The sequence below is a fragment of the Oncorhynchus mykiss genome, chromosome 12 (genome assembly GCF_013265735.2).
Source record: "Oncorhynchus mykiss isolate Arlee chromosome 12, USDA_OmykA_1.1, whole genome shotgun sequence".
Classification (NCBI taxonomy): Eukaryota; Metazoa; Chordata; class Actinopteri; order Salmoniformes; family Salmonidae; genus Oncorhynchus; species Oncorhynchus mykiss.
This window is the reverse complement of record NC_048576.1, coordinates 91,668,306-91,692,032: the sequence shown is the minus strand read 5'-3', so window position 1 is coordinate 91,692,032 and position 23,727 is coordinate 91,668,306. Positions and strand designations below refer to the sequence as shown.

Sequence of the window (23,727 nt, the reverse complement as noted above, 5' to 3'; positions counted from 1 at the left end):
GTCTCCACCTTCGTGAACAGTAGGCTGCAGACTAGCTAGTAATAGGCATAAACATTACTGATGCATCTAGTCAATCAGATGTATTAGGTTTTGTTTCTGACACAAAATGCTGCTCTGTCAGAGGATCTGTGATCTTACATTTGTATAGCATTATAGCCTGTGATGTATGGACTGGTTTACTGGACTAAAATGCCCTTTATTAAATGAAGAATGGATTAGGATTAATGGGGGCCAAGAAACCATGATGGCTCTGTTCAAACTGTTCTGTCCTCACCTGTCCTCAACTGACACCCAAAACAATGCTGGTACTAGTCTACCGTTTAAATGGTGAAAACACCATCTCAACATTATATTTCCCTAATGTATGAGTGAATTATAATAGGCCTCTCTGCCTTTTAGGATTAGTGTCCTGAAATAGAGAAGCAAATACCTTGATAGTATATCTTATCACTAACACGTCGATGTGTTACGGCAGTAAATAAAAGGACGGCGCTTTTATACTTAGGTAATGAATGCTCTTCCGGATTCAGCCACTAGAAGGGCATGATCTGGAACGTAACGTAGAGGTTTCTTCTCCACGCCCACTGTACTTGCAAGGCTGATGCAACTGGCTGTACACAGCTTACAGAACCCACCCATAACTGTACAATAAATGAATGCTGCCACCGTCATTGGTTAGACGTTTAGCGACTCTCTCAGTCTATTGGTCACTTTGCATGTTATTATCATAGTCGGTTCTTGGTGTGGAAATCATGTTAACGCTGTTACAACTGTAACTCTGTTGAACTATATGTTTGGCGGCAACATTGGAAACGGAAACAATTTATACATTCGTCGCAACACCCGTAAGTTTGATTCGTCTGTCAAATATTTAGGCTACTTCGATGCAGGAAGCTGTCGCCATTGCTTCAATTGTGTCATAACGGCATGTATTGTGATTCCATTTGTTATCAGGAAGTAACTACTGTTTACTGTAAATGCTACATATTCTTTGTTGTTTACACAGGGCGGGTGTAATTGCGTATACCTTTATGTCTCTTGATATTACCAGTGTCCTTTTTTCTTCACAGCAACAACAGAAACTTCAGAATGAGCGTGGGGTTCATCGGAGCGGGTCAGTTGGCCCATGCCTTGGTGAAGGGATTCAGCGCTGCAGGTAACCATCTAAGCATTGCTTTTAATAGCTGGCAGATCCGACCCGCTTGGATACAGCTGCACTAGGGTCGGACAGCATTCATGTGTATATTATTAAGACACTGCAGAGCTGGAGCGAGATATGGCTCGGAAAACATACCTCAATCCAGAAACACGTTTTTACTCTGAGTGTTCCAATTATCCCAACTTTTACGCAGAGAAGATTGAATGACTGCTCGTTGTTAGCAGTCATTCAATCTTCTCTTTAGAACAGGACAATTTGGAGTACAGCACATTTCTCATCCCTGGATTGAGGTACTATCTCAAGCTGGTTCCACCGTGTCTTAATATACACAGGAATGCTGTCCGACCCTATTGCGGCTGTAAGCAAGCAGGTCACCATTTCATATTGTCAAATATGAAGTTTGAACCTCCAAATGTTTAGCTGGTCTGATGCTGGTTAAGCTAGTCTAGCTGGTTATGCTGGTTTACCAGCATGGTCTGAAGATGGTTTTGCTGGTGACCAGCCTTCGCTCTGTTTTGGACACTGGTGACCAGCCTTCGCTGTATTTCAGACACATACCAGCTTATGCTGGTGACCAAGCTGGTCCAGCATGGTCTTGGTCAAGCTGGTCTGACCACGCCGATCCAAGCTTATTATTGTTTTTTTTTAATATAAATGTTTATTTCTATTAGGTACATTTTAATTTGAAGTTTAGTTTGTTTGTTTTCAGGCCTGATTTGCTAGTTTTTATTTTTGTTTTATTTGTATACAAATATTTAGTTTTTAGATTATACCAGTGTCTGAAACGCAGCCAAGGCTGGCCACCAGTGTCCGAAACGCAGCCAAGGCTGGCCACCAGTGTCCGAAACGCAGCCAAGGCTGGCCACCAGTGTCCGAAACGCAGCCAAGGCTGGCCACCAGTGTCCGAAACGCAGCCAAGGCTGGCCACCAGTGTCCGAAACGCAGCCAAGGCTGGCCACCAGTGTCCGAAACGCAGCCAAGGCTGGCCACCAGTGTCCGAAACGCAGCCACCAGGGTTTTCCAGTTGATATTTTTTTCCCCCCCTCTCCCATCCCTGCAGGTGTCATTGCCACACAGAGGATCACTGCCAGCTCCCCAGACACAGATCTTCCCACAGTGTCTGGACTGCGGGTGAGTAGAATGGATCAGTCATTGGGCTGCGGGTGAGTAGAATGGATCAGTCATTGGGCTGCGGGTGAGTAGAATGGATCAGTCATTGGGCTGCGGGTGAGTAGAATGGATCAGTCATTGGGCTGCGGGTGAGTAGAATGGATCAGTCATTGGGCTGCGGGTGAGTAGAATGGATCAGTCATTGGGCTGCGGGTGAGTAGAATGGATCAGTCATTGGGCTGCGGGTGAGTAGAATGGATCAGTCATTGGGCTGCGCTGGATGTTTGTGGGAATAAGTTTCCTCAGTTACAGCATATCTATTACCATCTCGCATCGGCTACACCTAAATGAAATCCCACACACACAAGCCAGATACAGAGAGAAAGAAAGACAGAGCGAGAAAAAGGCACATAATACATTTGTTCATTTCAATTATATTTTAGAAATGCTATCATACTGAGGGGTAACGATCAACACTGTCTGTGCTCTTCTACACAGAAAATGGGTGTCAATCTCACAACCAGCAACAAGGAGGTGGTGAACAAGAGTGACGTTCTGTTTCTGGCTGTCAAACCACACATCATCCCCTTCGTGTTGGATGAGATCGGACCGGACATTGAGGACCGCCACCTCATTGTGTCCTGTGCGGCTGGTGTCACCATCAGCTCCATTGAGAAGGTCAGTTTGGAGTCCAGTGGAAGTCTACTTTAGCTAGAGCTTTCTCTCTCTACTGATTTACAGATCTTTAGAAATGTTTTGCAACAGAAAACGGAAGAGTAACAAAAATACAAAATCAAGATAGATTCAAACTGTGAAATCCAATTAAAGTTGACTTTAGCTAGTGCTTTGTCTCTCGCTTTCTCTCTCAGTACTGAACTACGGATCTGGGTCGTGTTCATTAGCGCACAGAACAGAACGTTTTGCAACGGAACTGAAATGTATATTTGTTATTGAACAAGTATCTCACTGGTTTTCTTACGATTGGTGCCTATTGAACAAGCCCCTGATATGATTGGATAGGTGAAAGCATTCTGATGGAATCCTGCTTTGAAATAACTTGTTCCATCCTGTCAGATCAATGAAGCTACAGCCCTCTGTTATAGCCTAACTTGAGGCTTCCAGTAAATTGCATTTCCTTGATTCCTCGTGTTCTCTCTCATCGTCCTCAAAACCCATTGGATGAGGTCAGAAGTCCCTCTCCTCTCCCTGGGAGAATCTTAATTGAAGGAGGAGAGAGGAAGAAATCAATGAAATGCCATTGAGATTCTCTCCCTGCCCCCTCCGTTACTACAGTGCTCTGGTCTCACATAGCCCTAGGACATAGCAACTTCCGGCTGCTACAACATGAATCGCCCTTCCATTCTGTTCCCACTGAAAATACCTCAGCCCTCTGTCCTGATACTGGGAAAGCTGCCACACACTGCAATCTGATGAACAGTCATGCGCTCTCACAAGACACTGACAAATAGAGAATCAGGATAGATTCATACTGTGATATTTGAGGGAACCAGACCACAAAACAGCAAAATCAAGCTTTTTGTAATGCCGGAAAGGTCTTGGTTCAAAACGTTGCACAATAAAACTGGGGAAGCGTTCATCTGTTTGTGGGTATCTTATCTTTCTATATTGTCTTTTACTTTTGTACGCTGCACCTGCAAGTTACTGGATGTGCCTAATACACTACTTCTAAACTAAAATCTACCTTCGATACTGTAGTTCCGTAGCTCAGTGGTATTTGTCGTTAACTTAACCCTGTCTCAGTGACATTTTACATTACATTTTAGTCCGTTAGCAGACACTCTTATCCAGAGCAGTTTCCAGTCAGTGTGCGAGTGGTACGTTAAAAACAACCGCAAGCTGTAATTCTGCAGTAGTAAGTTGACATTGAAAAGGTAAAAGAGGAGACTAGACTTCTAGGATCTGGTGGAAGTAAATGTTTTAATACAGAGCTTTGGGTTACAAGTGGTCATGTGAAAAAGGCCAATAGCAAGGTGTCTGAAAAGGCATGGCTCAAAGGCAAATGATTCTTCTGAGTGTCAGCATTATATAGTCATTCTGAATGCTGTATACATGTGCATGCATCATTACAGACTTTGGTTGATATGAACCTGATACAACTTTCATTTGAACATGGTAACAGTGAGACATCTGCTACTTTCGGTACGTAGAGAGAGATTCAGCAGTTTGAGACTGTTCAAGGTTGGATTGTCACGAGATGAGGCCTCTGAGAATTCTGTGTCCTGTGTAATCTGGGGCACAGAGAATGATGGAAAACACTTGCCTACTTTTAGAGCATGTTGAAGTTGTGAGTCATTAGGCAGGTTATTTCTGATATGATTGTAAGCAAAGATGAGTAAGGATATACACTACATGTCCAAATGTATGTGGGCACCTGCTCGTCGAACATCTCATTCCAAAATCACCAGTATTAATATGGAGTTGATTGTCCCCCACAGATTTGTCCATCGGACTGCCAGATGGTGAAGCGTGATGTATCACTCCAGAGAACGCGTCTCCACTGCTCCAGAGTCCAATGGCGGCGAGCTTTAAACCACACCAGTCGACCCTTGGCATTGCGCATGGTGATCTTCGGCTTGTGTGCGTGCGGCTGCTCGGCCATGGAAACCCATTTCATGACGCTCCCGTCGAACAGTTCTTGTGCTGACGTTTCTTCCAGAGGCAGTTTGGAACTCGTTAGTGAGTGTTGCAAACGAGGACAGAGGATTTATACACGCTACTCGCTTCAGCATTCGGTGGTCCCGTTCTATGAGCTTGCGTGGCCTACCACTTTGTGGCTGAGCCGTTGTTGCTCCTAGACATTTCCACTTCACAATAACAGCACTTGCACTTGACCGGGGCAACACTAGCAGGGCAGAAATGTGACGAACTGACTTGTTGGAAAGGACTGAGCTATTCGGTACGCGCCATTCTACTGCCAATGTTTCTCTGTGATGCTTGTATGGCTGTGTGCTCGACTTTATACACCTGTCAGCAACGGGTGTGGCTGAAATGGCTGAATCCACTCATTTGAAGGGGTGTCCACATACTTGTATCTGGGTTGGCCCCCACACAACTACATATCCAAGTCATTGCAAGTAAAAAAAAAAAAAAACGTATTGAAAAAGGAAGTTTCTGGACTCCCGTGTGGCGCAGTGGTCTAAGGCACTGCATCGTAGTGCTAGCTGTGCCACCAGAGACTCTGTTCGAGCCCAGGCTCTGTCACAGCCAGCCGCGACCGGGTGGTCCATGGGGCAACGCACAATTGGCCTAGCATTGTCCGGGTTAGGGAGGGTTTGGCTGCACTAGAGACTCCTGTGGCTGACCAGGTTGCTAGGTGTACGGTGTTTCCTCCGACACATTGGTGCAGCTGGCTTCCGGGTTGGATGCGCGCTGTGTTAAGAAGCAGTGCGGCTTGGTTGGGTTGTGTTTTGGAGGACGCATGGCTCTCGACCTTCGCCTCTCCCGAGCCCGTACGGGAGTTGTAGCGATGAGACGACAGTAACTACTAACAAGTGGATACCACAAAATTGGGGAGAAAAAGGGGGTAAAAAAAAGGATGTTTCACTGCAGAGACCGTTTTCATGAAGCGTTCCCTCATGTTTCTATCAACTAATCTTAACTTCAGTGTTATTCTCCCCCTGCCCTTTGCAGAAGCTGCTCCAGTACCGCCCGTTCCCCAAGGTGATGCGATGCATGACCAACACCCCGGTGGTGGTTCGGGAGGGAGCCACGGTCTACGCCACGGGTACCCACGCCGAGCTAGAGGACGGGAGGCTGCTGGAGCAGCTGATGGCCAGTGTGGGCTACTGCACGGAGGTGGAGGAGGACCTGATCGATGCCGTCACCGGACTCAGTGGCAGTGGACCTGCCTATGTGAGTGGTTATGTTATTGTAGTTTCTATTTTACATTTACTATCAAAAAAGCTCTGAAGGCCAAGAGGCCGACATGCTTTAATAAACTGTGATTAAAAGGGATACAGTACGAGCAGGAGTAGTGTGCAGGTTTCTCCTTTCTTTTAAGATACCACATTATACCCACGCACCTGCAACAAGATAACTCTGATGGGCTTTTTTTGAATTGTGCTTTGCATGTCTGCCACTGTAACAGGTGGTTCAGTAAACCCCGCTTGTGGGATGACTGACCTCTCCTGACACCAGAAGACTAGCTCCCCCAAGCTAATGCCTAGGTTAGCCCAGTGGGCTACAACCATACCTTTGGGTTGTAAAGCTATTTTAGCTCATTATTTTCATGATCGACCATGCAAGTAATTGGTTATAAGAACTGGACCTTGCCTAGCTCCTAGGAGAATGCCTGCTTAAACTACTGGCTGGCTAGTCATTTCTGTTAACTCTTTTCTCTATTGTATAATCTCTAGAGCCCATTTTGAACTGTGTTTTTATACATGTGATGAGTGTGCATATGATAAGTGTGTGTTCGTCTTTGTCTCCCTATAGGCATTTACAGCCGTGGAAGCGCTTGCTGATGGGGGGGTGAAAATGGGTCTGCCCAGGAGACTGGCTATACGGCTTGGAGCACAGGCCCTGCTGGTGAGAACATAATCTACATGCATTCTCTATGAACGTCTAGCCCTGAATTAGTCTTGGTACCAGTCTCTGTAACATTACACTCCTTGTACACAGTGTCATTTGCCAAAGCGACTGGTCTTTCTTCAAATATGAACATTCTGTCATTAATGAGCTTGAGGAGATCAGAGGATTTGATCCTGATTTGATAACTCCCACAGCTATCTTTGGCAAATGACACAGTACAATGAGGGGAATGTAAATGCTGAACAGAGACTAACAATCAGGCAAGCCCTGAATATAATCTGTCAGAAATCTCTTTTGAGGACTGCTTGTGAATGTTTTCTTTTTTTATTATACATCCGATTTTGATCTGGAAACATCTTGAAAGAAATCTATTGCATCTGAGCAAAAATGTGGAGAGTTCTTCTCTTGAGTTTGGCATCTTATAACCATGAGCCTTGCAAATGTTTGCTTGACTGTAGAGTGTACCATATTGAAGCAACCTTGGTATACCTAGCAACCTCGTCAATGGGTTTGGATCTCTTGGTGTAACAGTTAAGATGTGTTACTGTCGCTCACAGGGACCCGGGTTCCAGTTCCCCGGTCGAGGCTACGCCCAAATTCACCACAGTATGTTCATGTCTCTATTTTGTCTTTCCCATAGGGAGCAGCCAAAATGCTGTTGGACTCGGAGCAGCACCCTGGCCAGCTGAAGGACAACGTTTGCTCCCCAGGGGGCGCCACCATTCACGCCCTGCACGTCATGGAGAGTGGGGGCTTCCGCGCCCTGCTCATCAACGCTGTGGAGGCCTCCTGCATTAGGACCAGGTAGGCTGGGCACCACTTTACAGAGGGACAGTGTCCTGGACTAAAAAGCACTTCCAATGGAAAATCTCCATAGAAAATGCTTTTTAGTCAAGGACTAGGCTAAGTCTGTGTCCTGGAAATCAAACCGGAATGTGCCGATAGAAATCTGCGTGGTAGAGTAGACATGATCCCCTGTCGTGAAGAATAAAGAACTATGTCAAGTCTGTGTTCCATTTCTATCTGCAACATTCAATATGTTGGATCTTTGTGGATAAGCCCTGGCTGGTGGTATGGTGAGGCCAGTAGGTCTCTGGACATAGCATTTAACTAAATGTGGCTTTTTGATATAACCACATAAGACTGATGTAGCACTATGTCAGCTAGGCGATGGGTCGGGTTTCCCCAACCCAGATTCAACCAACCTACAAGCACTTTTATTGGAGATTTTCCATTGAGTGTGCTTTTAGTCCAGGACTGGTCTAAATCTGGGTTCAGGGAACCAGACATGTTTTGTGTAAAAATAATAATCATTTGAATGTTTGTGTTTAATGTCTGTATCATAGTGCTCTGTTGTATGGCTGGATGCTATTGTTTAGACAGCAGAGGGTGCTAGATGCATATGTCTGAACTTTTTGTAACTAACAGATAGTAGACACACTCCATGAGCAAAGTCCCATCTCTTTTAAATTATGTGACTCAAACGGGAGTGTCAGTGTGTGAAAATTTGACTTGAGGTTCACTCGGGATAACAGCCTCTGTTAAGAGTAAAAGGTAGTGTACATGTTATATTCTTTCTTTGTTTCTTTCCATCAGGGAGCTCCAGTTCTTGGCTGACCAGGAGAAGATCTCTCCTGCGGCCATCAAGAAGACTACGCTGGACAAGGTTCTGCAGCAGCCAGGGGTGGGAACAGGGGTGGGCGTCCGGACGGGATCTGGGATCAGCCTGTTCAACAGCAGCAACCCCAGGCATAAGAAGTAATTGAACTGAGTGGCTCTGATCACAGAACAGTGGTGAATTCATTAGTGCATTGCAGACCATATCAAAACATTTTGCAACAAAAACAAGTTTCTTAGCGGACAAGTTCAGGTAGTTCCTCCCTGTTTGGGTCTTTTTGCTTCCTAGTGATACGCCCCAGGAAGAGACCCTCAAAAGAATGAAATGCCGCTGAACATATTATTTAAACCCTAAAAAAGGTGTTATGGTTATAGCATGCCAGCTGAGAGGAGGGGCATAAATGGCAGCTTCATAAATGTGATGATAAACTTAAAGCAGCAATAGAGGATGTAGGGTGAAGGGACACTTCTCCTGCTCTCCTTCCATGTTCACTGACTAGAAACATCTGGACAGGTAAAAGCAAGTTCCTAATAGGCATTATGGCTTTCACCTGTCCAGTGTTGTCATATCAGTGCAGATGAAGGAGAAAAGCAGTAGGAGGTGACCGGGGGAAGAAGACGAACATAGACAGTTAAGATGGACCAACATGGTGATGAACAACAGGTCACAATTCCTTTACGTTTTAGCCATTTAGCAGATGCTCTAATCCAGAGCGATTTACAGGAGCAATAATGGTCAAGTGCCTTGCTCAAGGGCAAGTGAACAGATTTTTCACCTAGTCGGCTCGGGACTCGAACCAGGTATCTATCGGTTACTGTTGGAACGTTCTTAACCTCTAGGTTACCTGCCGCCCACTCCCTTTCAGTAGAAACACAGAGACAGATGTAGAGTTGGATGTCTTATGTGCTCAGCTATCTATAGCTTCTGTTTCATAGAATGTGTGCCTATATGTTCCGTTAGATAGATTGTTAGGTCATACATTATGTACAGTCTTACTGGAACTATTTTGGTCTGTTGCTAAACGGCAAAGGTCCCTGTTTTCTATTGTTGTTTATCTCTTCATTTTCTTTGCTTGATTGAGAGATACTGAACAAAAATATAAACGGAACATGCAACAATTTCAAAGATATTAGAGTTACAGTTTATATGAGGAAATCATTGGATTATGGATTTTAAACGACTGGGAATACAGATATGCATCTGTTTGACAAAGATGCCTTAATAAAAATGGGCCTCACAATGGGCCTCAGGATCTCCATGGTATTTTTGTTTGTTCACATTGCCATCGATAAAATGCAATTGTGTTTGTTGTTTGTAGTTTATGCCTACCCATACCATAACCAGGGTCGCCACCATGGGGCACTGTTCACAATGATGACATCAGCAAGCCACTCGCCCACATGACGCCATACACATGGTCTGCAGTTGTGAGGCAGGTTGGATGTACTGCCAAATTCTCTAAAACGACAGTAGAGAAATTAACATTAAATTCTCTGGCAACAGCTCTGGTGCAGATTCCTGCAGTCAGCATACCAATTTGCAGCTCTCTCAAACTTAAAACCTCTGTGGCATTGTGTTATGTGACAACTACATGGCCTTTTGTCCCCAGCACAAGGTACACCTGTATAACGATCATGCTGTTTAATCAGCTTCTCTACATGTCACACCTGTCAGGTGGAGGGATTACCTTGGCAAAGGAGAAATGCTCACTAACAGTGATGTAAACAAATATTTGCACAACATTTGAGAGAAATAAGCATTTTTGTGCATATGGAGCATTTCTGTGATTTTATTTTTCAGTTCATGGAACACTTTACATGCTGCTTTTATATTTCTGTTCAGTGTAGATGAATCTCCTTTGCAAGATAGACTTGCTACACACAAACACATCTCTTTTGTGTGAGAGACTTGTTCAAGATGGTAGCAATCATTGTTACACATACACAGTAGGTAGACTACAGTATTTTACATAAGACATTTTACGTTCAGTCCTTTTACATATTTGACTGGCATATTACTGTTTACAAGGTGGAAGTGGTACTATTAGGCCTATACAAAGTGAAATGCATGAATATGCTGAACCTGTAAGAGTTTATATATTTTGTGAACAAAATATGTAAAGTCTAGCTAGATCTGTTTTATTAAACGTTATTTCCAAAACTTTCATGATTAATTAAATTATTTAAACTATTTTTCTGTAGCCTGTATGCATATATGGGTGATTTTGCAAATACTGGCCTTTTTGTGTCTCAGGGTTAGATTAAGATAAAATGTTAATTTAGATTTGTTTTCTTCACATCGAGGCTATAACCTAAACTTTTTCTTTCAGCTTTCAATATTCTTTATTTTATAAAGCATTTCATGTCTGGAATTCACTGTCTCACACCCAGGCTTTTGACATTCTACTATGCGTTACACTACAAAAGTCTTGATAATTTGAAAATATCTAATGCACCTGTTTAAAAAAAAGAGTTAAATAAATGGAAACTATATACAGTGTCTTCGGAAAGTATTCTGACCCCCTTTTCCACATTTTGTTACGTTACAGCCTTCTATAATGGATTAAAAATACCCCACAATGACAAAGCGAAAAACAGTTTTTAGACATTTTTGCAAATAAATAAAATACAGAAATACCTTATTTATGTAGGTATTCAGACCCTTCGCTATGAGACTTGAAATTGAGCTCAGGTGCATCCTGTTTCCATTGATTATCCTTGAGACGGTCCTACAACTTGATTGGAGTCCACCTGTGGTCAATTCAATTGATTGGACATGATTTGGAAAGGTACACACGTGTGTGTATATATTCCACAGTTGACAGTGCAAGTCAGAGCAAAAACCAAGCCGTGAGGTTGAAGGAATTGTCTGTCGAGTGCTGAGACAGAGTTGTGTTGAGGCACAGATCTGGGGAAGGGTACCAAAACAATTCTGCATCATTGACAGTCCACAAGAACACAGTAGCCTCCATCATCCTTAAAAGGAAAAGGTTTGGAACCACCAAGACTCTTTCTAGAGCTGGCCACCCGGCCAAACTGAGCAATCTGGGAAAAGGGCCTTGGTCAGGGAGGTGACCAAGAACCCGATTGGTCACTCTGACAGAGCTCTAGAGTTCCTCTGTGGAGATGGTAGAACCTTCCAGAAGGACAACCATCTCTGCAGCCACTCCTCAGTAAAAGGCACATGACAACCCGCTTGGAGTTTGCCAAAAGGCACCTAAAGACTCTCAGACCATGAGAAACAAGATTATCTGGTCTGATGAAACCAAGATTTAACTCTTTGGCCTGAGGGCCAAGTGTCACATCTGGAGGAAACCTGGCACCATCCCTACGGCGAAGCATGGTGGTGACAGCATCATGCTGCGGGGATTTGGGAATTTCAGCAACACCCGTTGCTAAAAGGTGTATAAAATCGAACAAAGCCATGCAATCTCCATAGACAAACATTGGCAGTAGAATGGCCCGTACTGAGGAGCTCAGTGACCTTCAACTTAGCACTGTCATAGGGTACCACATTTTCCAACAAGTCAGTTTGTCAAATTTCTACCCTGCTAGAGCTGCCCCAGTCAACTGTACGTGCTGTTATTATTAAGTGGAAATGTCTAGGAGCAACAATGGCTCAGCCGCGAAGAGGTAGGCCACACACGCTCACAGAATGGGATCTCCGAGTGCTGAAGCATGTAGCAAGCATAAGATCACCATTTGAAATGCCAAGTGTTGGCTGGAGTGGTGTAAAGCTCACTGCCATTGGACTCTGGAGCAGTGAAAATGCGTTATCTGGAGAGATAAATCATGCTTCACTATTTGACAGTCCGATGAAAGAAATCTGCCCCAATGTAGAGCGCCAACTGTGAAGTTTGGTGGAGGAGGAATAATGGTCTGGGGCTGTTTTTCATGATTTGGGCAAGGCCCCTTAGTTTCAGTGAAGAGAAATCTTAACGCTACAGCGTACAATGACATTCTAGACAATTCTGTGCTTCCAACTTTGTGGCAACATTTTTGGTGAAGGCCCTTTCCTGTAGCAGCATGACAATGCCCCCGTTCACAAAGCGAGGTCCACACAGAAATGGTTTGTTGAGATTGGTGTGTAAGAACTTGACTGGTCTGCACAATACCATGACCTCAACCCCATCGAACACCTTTGGGATGATTTGGAACGAATAGTCTGTACTATATCTTCAATAAAATTAAACATGTACAACTGTGACATTCAAATGTTTAATGGTATTTTAAATCAGTTTTATTTGAAATGTAATTTCCACCAAAATCAAAAAATCAAATTTTATTTTTTATATAGCCCTTCGTACATCAGCTGATATCTCAAAGTGCTGTACAGAAACCCAGCCTAAAACCCCAAACAGCAAGCAATGCAGGTGAAGAAGCACGGTGGCTAGGAAAAACTCCCTAGAAAGGCCAAAACCTAGGAAGAAACCTAGAGAGGAACCAGGCTATGTGGGGTGGCCAGTCCTCTTCTGGCTGTGCCGGGTGGAGATTATAACAAAACATGGTCAAGATGTTCAAATGTTCATAAATGACCAGCATGGTCGAATAATAATAAGGCAGAATAGTTGAAACTGGAGCAGCAGCACACCACACTGTCATTTAAAAATATATATATTTAGCCTTTATTTATTACCACAACGCTAAGTCATTACCATCACGGTACATATTTTTGAGGCAAAGGTGTATTAAATTACAATTGATATTGTTGACTTTCCCATATGTGAACCTTATATGATAATTCCTAAAATAATCTTAAGAACAATGTGAAGATTTTGATGTGGTAGGTACATGTTTCTGAATATCATCAAGACATACATGGACATTGACATAAATGATGCATACATATAATTAAGAACTTCCAAATAGTAAAAAAATAATAATAATAATTAATGTGAAAGGTTATATATACAGTTGAAGTCTGAAGTTTACATACACTAAGGTTAATTAAAACTTGTTTTTCAACCACTCCACAAATTTCTTAAAAAACGATAGTTTTGGCAAGTCGGTTAGGACATCTACTTTGTGCATGACACAAGTAATTTTTCCAACAATTGTTTACAGACAGATTATTTCACTTATAATTCACTGTTTCACAATTCCAGTGGGTCAGAGGTTTACGTACACTAAGTTGACTGTGCCTTTAAACAGCTTGGAAAATTCCAGAAAATGATGTCATAGCTTTAGAAGCTTCTGACAGGCTAATTGACATAATTTGAGTCAATTAGAGGTGTACCTGTGGATGTATTTCAAGGCCTACCTTCAAACTCAGTGCCTCTTTACTTGACATCATGGGAAAAAAATTTAAAAAGCCAAGACCTCAGAAAAAAATTGAGACCTCCACAAGTCTGGTTCATCCTTGGGAGCAATTTCCAAACACTTGAAGGTACCACATTAATTTGTACAAACAATAGTGCGCAAGTATAAACACCATGGGACCACGCAGCCGTCATACCGCTCAGGAAGGAGACACGTTCTGTCTCCTAGAGATTAATGTTCTTTGGTGCGAAAAGTGCAAATAAATCCCAGAACAACAGCAAAAGACCTTGTGAAGATGCTGGAGGAAACAGGTAAAAAAGTATCTATATCCATAGTAAAATGAGTCCTATATCAACATAACCTGAAAGGCCGCTCAGCAAGGAAGAAGCCACTGCTCCAAAACCGCCATAAAAAAGCCAGACTACGGTTTGCAACTGCACATGGGGACAAAGATCGTACTTTTTGGAGAAATGTCCTCTGGTCTGATGAAACAAAAATAGAACTGTTTGGCCATAATGGCCATCGTTATGTTTGGAGGATAAAGGGGGAGGCTTGCAAGCCGAAGAACCCCATCCCAACTGAGAAGCACGGGGGTGGCAGCATCATGTTGTGGGGGTGCTTTGCTGCAGAAGGGACTGATGCACTTCACAAAATAGATGGCATCATGATGGAGGAAAATGATGTGGATATATTGAAGCAAGACATCAGACAGGAAGTTAAAGCTTGGTCGCAAATGTACAGTTACCCCAAGCATACTTCCAAAGTTGTGGCAAAATGGCTTAAGGACAACAAAGTCAAGGTATTGGAGTGGCCATCACAAAGCCCTGAACTCAATCCTATAGAATATTTGTGGGCAGAACTGAAAAAGTGTGTGCGAGCAAGGAGGCCTTACAAACCTGACTCAGTTACACCAGCTCTGTCAGGAGGAATGGGCCAAAATTCACCCAACTTATTATGGGAAGCTTGTGGAAGGCTACCCAAAATATTTGACCCAAGTTAAACAATTTAAAGGCAATGCCAACAAATACTAATTGAGTGAATGTAAACTTCTGACCCACTAAGAATGTGATGAAAGAAATAAAAGCGGAGATAAATCATTCTCTCTACTATTATTCTGACATGTCACATTCTTAAAATAAAGTGGTGATCCTAACTGACCTAAAACAGGGAATTTTTACTATGATTAAATGTCAGGAATTGTGAAAAACTGGGTTTAAATGTATTTGGCTAAGGTGTATGTAAACTTCCGACTTCAACTGTATTATGGCACAATTTTGGTAATTTCCTTTACATCTAAAATAGCACATTTGATGACGTTGTAACTCAGGTATTTGGGGAAACCGATACAAATCTTTATATTCTTAAATAGTATGGTCTCAGCCACTATTAGATCTTGTTTGCGGACATAGTAAAGAAAACAATTCAGATAGATTAAAAGCAGTTTCAATAAGTTTTATTTTCAATAACATTTAACATCCAAAAGTGTCCATATTTGCAAAATCAACCATATTGCGTTAGAACAAGCTCTTTTTAATTTTTTTTTTTTTTTTTTTTACAGATGCGTTGCAACATCATGCAAGAGATTGCACACATGAAAATATGATTTTTAGTGTCCTTCTGTTGATACTTCATGAATGAACCCACGTGACCAAACATGACGTCTGGCTCCGCGATACAAGGGAATGTAGAGAAAGGAATCAACAAGGAGAAACGAGCGGGATTTAAAACGCATGCTTGTCTGCCAGTCACAATTGTAGTAGCTACGTTCAAGTTGACCTTTTTATTACACAATAGACGACGTTAAGAACTATACAAAAACATCAAGTTTGGTGAGTTGAAAAGCGAAACGTGTTGTTATGCTGAGTGTGCGTGCATGCCATTACCTCCGATATGCTGAGTTTTGCTTGCTCAATGCGTGTCTTCTATGCTGTAGCTAGCCAGCCAGCCTGTAAAGTAATTTCTCAGGTTTCCAGCAGCAGGCTGAGCTTAGCGCACTATCAAGTAATTTATTATAGTATACGTCTCAACTCTTGTTAGGCTCTGTGTATGAATGAAGACATGGTTTGTAATTAGATGAACATGTTACATTATAATATTTGTTTTTAATAAAAAAAGCGTATCTTGTAATTCCTAACTAGCTGAGTATGGGGATTCCCTTGCTTGTTCAGCAGGCGGGAGTCTGTAGGCTACTACACAGATACTGGTATTTAGTCACGCGCAAGCAGTGGTGTAGTGTAGTAGTGACAGCTTGAGGGTTGTAGAGAGAAAAAAAGTGTAACCAGATATAGGTGGCTTCTGCTAAATGGATATCCTGCAATCCAACTGCTTATTTAGCTTCGTGTAGTTTGCCTAGTCATGCACATACTGTAACTAGGTCTGGAGCTGTTCAAACCTGCTGCTTCATATCTGTGCGAGCGTGCCTTGCAGAGCTGAGGGAAGCGCGAGCCGAAGCGACGGTTGTCGGAGCGCGATCAGGTTGGTGGCTTCATTTGTGACATAAATCAGCACGATAAAACAAGGGCTCGACAGTATTTTGTGATACAATGTATATATGTGCACAGCTTGGTGATTTGATAGATGCAAGTTTGCATTGCTCAACAGTCGATTGCTTGGCATTTCCAATCGTGTTCGATGGCGGTAGAGGTTAGCAAACTGGTTCACCTGCCGAAGTCATTTAGCCAGTGGTTACGTTGTCACCACCCGCGATGTCTTATCAAGCCTCCGCTGTCAATGTTCAGTGTTTACACACCAGGATAGCTAACCTTACACATTGTACGTTTCGTTTGATGTTCGTAGATAAATGCCATCTAGGAATTTTTATCACGTTGCTGAATCATCACAATTATGTATTATTTGGACGTCTGAGAAGGAAACCACCCGAAACATGGCCCCACCAGCGGACAAAGGTCTGGGCGGATAAGGATGGATGATATTTATCAGCGAGCCGTCTGTCGTTATCCTAGAGATTATGTGTAGTGAAATGGTCAAGTGTTGATTTGCAGTACTCTTGTTGCTCGTGGAATGATGGGGATGAGCATAAATCATTCAATTTGCCTTGTTCTCTGGCTGCAATGCATTCTGATGAGGAGAAATGGATCAGCTCTCTGTATTGCAAGGTTCTCTTTAGGATCCATCAGCAAGCAGTCAAGTGTGCTATCATACAATTCTAAAATCGAGTATTTTAAGAATACTATTTTAAAAAGTAATTTAATAGGATTTCTTTGTGTGCTATATCCTGTATCTATTATATTGACCAAAATGTATTTCATACATAAAGAAACCACACTGTTTTCAACCCGTTTTGCTATTCGCCATGTCAAGTAATGTTAAACTGGGTCACATTTCGTTTAAACCCGCCGTTCTGTAGTGAATGGCTTTTGTTTCAGAAAATATAATCCAACACTGTCAATCACTGCTGTATTGGTTTTTATGTTGCTTGAATACTGTTCGCCAATATGCTTTGGACATGGGATGATTTGGTGGCATATAGGCTAATCTAATACTGATGTCTTTATTTTAGGTAATGATGGTTCATTTGTGTTACATGTAGCTGTTTTTTGATTGGTTGCCAGCAACTCTTAATGGTGCACTTTGAATAGCTTTTACTATAAGTGCCATGGTACTATTTTAGTGGTGGGCAGTGACAATATGCGTTTGCCTTTTTTTGTTGCTCAGAGGCTGAGTTACCTACTTACTTCTCAGTAGGGCTGGGCGGTTTGGCCTAAAAATCATCTCTTTTCTTTTTTTTTTCTTTCAAACTTGTGGACAAATCACATCGATATCGATGAAATTCTCTAAGCTTTGTTTTACAATTTAAAGGCCAAATACACAGCATTTTAAAACAGTCAGAAATAATCAAATAAATGTAGGGCTTGTGAAATTATACCTAGGCAAAATATAAGCCTTCCACCACCATAAGACCCACTACTAATTGTATTATTTTATCAAAATAGTTTAACTTGCTTTTTTGCAATAATCACTTGTCTGGATTTCAAGTCCGTCTATGAAAATGCCATTTTTGTTACATATTTTTTTTTACCAGAACTATGCATAATGCATATTCACTAATAATGACTAACTAGTAGCAGGCATTATAGAACATTAACACAGGTCTCATAAACAAGCCCAAGTGCTAGTGGAGTAGCCAGCTAATCTTTATATTTCAAGTTTAGCCAACTTGGATCTATTTTCTAGCTAACAAGGCAGAACAGTTATGAACACACCCTTCTGTCCGTCTCCAACTGTTTGAACAGCATGCTAGCCTGGCCACTTTGTTTAGTTGTTGAAATGATGTGACCTACCTTATTTCTCAGAATGAGAACGAGTTGCCAATTCCTTATATAATTGTGTTTTTAAGATTATTGCACATTTTATAAAACAAGACAAGACAGCTAGTATAACGGTCTGGCTAAGATGCTGCTAGCGGTACGTGGTATTATAAAACAGACTAGACAGCTAGTATAACGGTCTGGCAAAAATTCTGCTAGGGGTACGTTGTATTATAAAACAGACTAGACAGCTAGTATAACGGTCTGGCTAAGATGCTGCTAGGGGTACGTTGTATTATAAAACAGACTAGACCGTTATACTAGCTGTCTGGCTAAGATGCTGCTAGGGGTACGTTGTATTATAAAACAGACTAGACCGTTATACTAGCTGTCTGGCTAAGATGCTGCTAGGGGTACGTTGTATTATAAAACAGACTAGACAGCTAGTATAACGGTCTGGCTAAGATGCTGCTAGGGGTACGTGGTATTATAAAACAGACTAGACAGCTAGTATAACGGTCTGGCTAAGATGCTGCTAGGGGTACGTGGTATTATAAACAGACTAGACAGCTAGTATAACGGTCTGGCTAAGATGCTGCTAGGGGTACGTTGTATTATAAAACAGACTAGACAGCTAGTATAACGGTCTGGCTAAGATGCTTCTAGGGGTACGTGGTATTATAAACAGACTAGACAGCTAGTATAACGGTCTGGCTAAGATGCTGCTAGGGGTACGTGGTATTATAAAACAGACTAGACCGTTATACTAGCTGTCTGGCTAAGATGCTGCTAGCGGTACGTGGTATTATAAAACAGACTAGACAGCTAGTATAACGGTCTGGCTAAGATACTGCTAGGGGTACGTTGTATTATAAAACAGACTAGACCGTTATACTAGCTGTCTGGCTAAGATGCTGTTAGCGGTACGTGGTATTATAAAACAGACTAGACAGCTAGTATAACGGTTTGGCTAAGATGCTGCTAGGGGTACGTGGTATTATAAACAGACTAGACAGCTAGTATAACGGTCTGGCTAAGATGATGCTAGTGGTATTATAAAACAGACTAGACAGCTAGTATAACGGTCTGGCTAAGATGCTGCTAGCGGTACGTGGTATTATAAAACAGACTAGACAGCTAGTATAACGGTCTGGCTAAGATGCTGCTAGCGGTACATGGTATTATAAAACAGACTAGACAGCTAGTATAACGGTCTGGCTAAGATGCTGCTAGGGGTACGTTGTATTATAAAACAGACTAGACAGCGAGGATAACGGTCTGGCTAAGATGCTGCTAGCGGTACGTGGTATTATAAACAGACTAGACAGCGAGGATAACGGTCTGGCTAAGATGCTGCTAGCGGTACGTGGTATTATAAAACAGACTAGACAGCGAGGATAACGGTCTGGCTAAGATGCTGCTAGCGGTTCCACGTGACAAACTGACCATTAGTTTTCCAGAATCAATGTTCATTCATTCCTGTTTTACTGGTGTGTCTGCCTTGTGTGCAATTTCAGCAGTTGAGATGTAAAAAGGGCATCATTAGAAAGGTCAAGTTCTCCTCTATTACAGTAAAATAATGTCTCAATTTGTTTCGGTATCCCTATGACACATTTTGTTGGAACAAATGGCAAGTTGAAACCTCTTGTCAGAGAGGAATAAGTGATCTCTCATCTTTGTTGTTGTGAGTGTAGGGGGAGCGGGTGTGTGTGTGTGTGTATAAACAGAGAGGAAGAGGTGATGCAAGAAGTTTCACTCTCCAAAATCTGTCAAATAAGGCCAATACGTTTGGGCTTATTTTGGACCTGAGCTTGTCACCTGCTTTCGTGTCTTTGGGACAACGACTCCCATTGTTATGGACGGAGACATGAGCATCTCATCATTATATACAGATCTCTGGTGTAAATGGTTAGGTGCACAGCACAGAAGGCGTGAAGGAGACGAGACCAAAAAGACAACATGCTGACATAAACGCTCATACATTTTATTTTTATTTTTTATGATTAGTGCGATGCAGGCATTTGTAATATCTCACAAAAACATTCATTCCATATATCGTCCAGCTCTACTTCCCAGTCACCTTGGAAACTGTTGAGTAGCCTAAATGGGAGAGGAGGGGTACACAGATAGGATCTGCGTAGAGTCTCTGAAGTTTCTCTCTTGCTCCGATTTCCAAGTTATTTCATCATCCTCGTTGGTGCAGGCAAGCAAAGCGTGTTTGGGTCGACATACTGCGCAGATAGCTACAGCCCCATGTCAGAGACCCAGATTTGCAATAAAGCTCAATTCCTGTCTCCCGTCCCGCCACAGCAGGTAACGAGAACAGATGAGGGGGCCTTGAATAGCGCCACAGCAGGTGGCAGGCTGGATGAGATTGGGGTGGTGTGGTGAGATCAGCTCAGAGATTTATGGCCCTTCTAGAGGTGGCCAAGATAAAACAAGGCTGGCCACTGTTAGAGGTGAACGTGGCTGGATGGTGCACACAGCTACTGGACTGTAAAGCCCATTTCACTCTACTGAGCCGAGTGGAGCTGGCCTGGTTATGGCTACATCCATCGTAGTTGCTGGTACTGTGCTGGAAAGGACCACCTTTGATACTCCATCCGAGTCGGTACGGTTTGGGTAGGCACCATCGTCTGAGGGATATTACTGACACCGATTGGCAATGTTTGGGACAGGCTGACCAGCCCAGCCCACGTGATGAACCACTGGGCAAGAATCCACTGCTGCACATCGTCACAGACAATGAACCAACACCTCTGCAAATGCCTATGTATTGTATGGCTGACGCAACACAGTAGTTAGTTAGTTATACCTAATCAGGATAAATTAATTTCCCTTCGGAAATACACAGCATGTGTTTTGGGGTTTCTTGTATGCATAAGTGCTGCTGTATCTACATGGGGAAACAGAAGTGCTGCTGTAGCTACATGGGGAAACGGAAGTGCTGCTGTAGCTACATGGGGAAACGGAAGTGCTGCTGTATCTACATGGGGAAACAGAAGTGCTGCTGTAGCTACATGGGGAAACAGAAGTGCTGCTGTATCTACATGGGGAAACAGAAGTGCTGCTGTAGCTTAATGGGGAAACAGAAGTGCTGCTGTAGCTACATGGGGAAACAGAAGTGCTGCTGTAGCTACATGGGGAAACAGAAGTGCTGCTGTAGCTACATGGGGAAACAGAAGTGCTGCTGTATCTACATGGGGAAACAGAAGTGCTGCTGTAGCTACATGGGGAAACAGAAGTGCTGCTGTAGCTACATGGGGAAACAGAAGTGCTGCTGTAGCTACATGGGGAAACAGAAGTGCTGCTGTAGCTACATGGGGAAACAGAAGTGCTGCTGTAGCTACATGGGGAAACAGAAGTGCTGCTGTAGCTACATGGGGAAACAGAAGTGCTGCTGTATCTACATGGGGAAACAGAAGTGCTGCTGTAGCTACATGGGGAAACAGAAGTGCTGCTGTAGCTACATGGGGAAACGGAAGTGCTGCTGTAGCTACATGGGGAAACAGAAGTGCTGCTGTATCTACATGGGGAAACAGAAGTGCTGCTGTAGCTACATGGGGAAACAGAAAACAGAAGTGCTGCTGTATCTACATGGGGAAACAGAAGTGCTGCTGTATCTACATGGGGAAACGGAAGTGCTGCTGTAGCTACATGGGGAAACAGAAGTGCTGCTGTATCTACATGGGGAAACAGAAGTGCTGCTGTAGCTACATGGGGAAACAGAAGTGCTGCTGTATCTACATGGGGAAACGGAAGTGCTGCTGTAGCTACATGGGGAAACAGAAGTGCTGCTGTATCTACATGGGGAAACAGAAGTGCTGCTGTAGCTACATGGGAAACAGAAAACAGAAGTGCTGCTGTATCTACATGGGGAAACAGAAGTGCTGCTGTAGCTACATGGGGAAACAGAAGTGCTGCTGTAGCTACATGGGGAAACAGAAGTGCTGCTGTATCTACATGGGGAAACAGAAGTGCTGCTGTATCTACATGGGGAAACAGAAGTGCTGCTGTAGCTACATGGGGAAACAGAAGTGCTGCTGTATCTACATGGGGAAACAGAAGTGCTGCTGTATCTACATGGGGAAACAGAAGTGCTGCTGTAGCTACATGGGGAAACAGAAGTGCTGCTGTATCTACATGGGGAAACAGAAGTGCTGCTGTAGCTACATGGGGAAACAGAAGTGCTGCTGTAGCTACATGGGGAAACAGAAGTGCTGCTGTAGCTACATGGGGAAACAGAAGTGCTGCTGTAGCTACATGGGGAAACAGAAGTGCTGCTGTAGCTACATGGGGAAACAGAAGTGCTGCTGTAGCTACATGGGGAAACAGAAGTGCTGCTGTCTCTACATGGTTGAAACAGAAGTGCTGCTGTATCTACATGGGGAAACAGAAGTGCTGCTGTAGCTACATGGGGAAACAGAAGTGCTGCTGTATCTACATGGGGAAACAGAAGTGCTGCTGTTGCTACATGGGGAAACAGAAGTGCTGCTGTAGCTACATGGGGAAACAGAAGTGCTGCTGTAGCTACATGGGGAAACAGAAGTGCTGCTGTAGCTACATGGGGAAACAGAAGTGCTGCTGTAGCTACATGGGGAAACAGAAGTGCTGCTGTATCTACATGGGGAAACAGAAGTGCTGCTGTAGCTACATGGGGAAACAGAAGTGCTGCTGTAGCTACATGGGGAAACAGAAGTGCTGCTGTATCTACATGGGGAAACAGAAGTGCTGCTGTAGCTACATGGGGAAACAGAAGTGCTGCTGTAGCTACATGGGGAAACAGAAGTGCTGCTGTAGCTACATGGGGAAACAGAAGTGCTGCTGTCTCTACATGGTTGAAACAGAAGTGCTGCTGTATCTACATGGGGAAACAGAAGTGCTGCTGTAGCTACATGGGGAAACAGAAGTGCTGCTGTATCTACATGGGGAAACAGAAGTGCTGCTGTTGCTACATGGGGAAACAGAAGTGCTGCTGTAGCTACATGGGGAAACAGAAGTGCTGCTGTAGCTACATGGGGAGAGAATATAGGGTTTTCTGTTTAATGGAAGGAGGGGCTGTTGGTGATGAAACTCTTTGCAAGGCGTCGTCGGAAGGGGATTATGATTGCTGAGTGTTGCGATATAGGCTACCTCTCTGGACTTGTGAAAAAGTAGCACTTTGTTCTTTCATCCTCCAGGCACAGCAGGCAAAGCGTTGTCATTTTTACTTTCATGTGCTTTACTTGGTTGACCTGTTTTAAGTAGGCAACATCTGTGACATCAAATGAGGCTTTGTCAATGTTACTTTCCCAATATTTTACTTGTCAATGTTACTTTTCCAATATTTTACTTGTCAATGTTACTTGTACCATATGAAAAATGTGTGCTTCATTTACATGAACATCAACCATGAACCAGAGTTTGTACACTTATTATGAATGCTGACGTTTGGCCTTGTGTGTGTGTGTACAATGGTGTAAAAATACTTTAAAGTACTACTTTAGTAGTTTTTTGGGGTGTCTGTACTTTTATATTTTTGATATACTTTTACATCACTACATTCCTAAAGAAAATAATGTACTTTTTACTCCGTACATTTTCCCTGGCACCAGAAAGTACTCATTACATTTAGAATGCTCAGACAGGACAGAATTATTGTTCAATTCATGCACCAATCAAAATAATGCATTGTCATTCCCACTGCCTATGATCTGTCGCACTCAATAAACACAAAAACGGTGTTTCTAAATGATGCTGGAGTGTGCCCCAGTCTGTCTGCAG

General features: G+C 43.0%; 2 protein-coding genes across 4 annotated transcripts in view; both read left to right on the top strand.

Moving 5' to 3' along the window:
- The first annotated feature begins 676 nt into the window (after positions 1–676).
- LOC110487054 (pyrroline-5-carboxylate reductase 1, mitochondrial) lies at positions 677–10,598 on the top strand. Of its 2 annotated transcripts, none has more exons than XM_036939163.1 (8): positions 677–845; positions 1,071–1,156; positions 2,220–2,290; positions 2,768–2,947; positions 5,921–6,142; positions 6,725–6,817; positions 7,461–7,624; positions 8,417–10,598. In XM_036939163.1, the coding sequence occupies exons 2-8, from the start codon at positions 1,090–1,092 to the stop codon at positions 8,580–8,582; spliced, it is 963 nt and encodes a 320-aa protein (XP_036795058.1). In that variant the 5' UTR covers positions 677–845; positions 1,071–1,089; the 3' UTR covers positions 8,583–10,598. The 2 variants fall into 2 exon arrangements, with proteins under 2 accessions (XP_036795058.1, XP_036795059.1); XM_036939164.1 differs by lacking the exon at positions 677–845 and adding an exon at positions 939–957.
- Positions 10,599–15,257: 4,659 nt separating this feature from the next.
- LOC110487052 (transcription factor MafG-like) overlaps positions 15,258–23,727 on the top strand; it is a 44,557-nt gene continuing 36,087 nt past the window's right edge. Inside the window, exon 1 of one of the 2 annotated variants that reach the window (XM_036939162.1) lies at positions 15,258–15,525. The gene's annotated coding sequence lies outside the window, so the exon portion shown is untranslated. Of the gene's footprint in view, positions 15,526–15,964; positions 16,172–23,727 lie in introns of those variants that run through there. The other variant, XM_036939161.1, reaches the window with a different exon arrangement.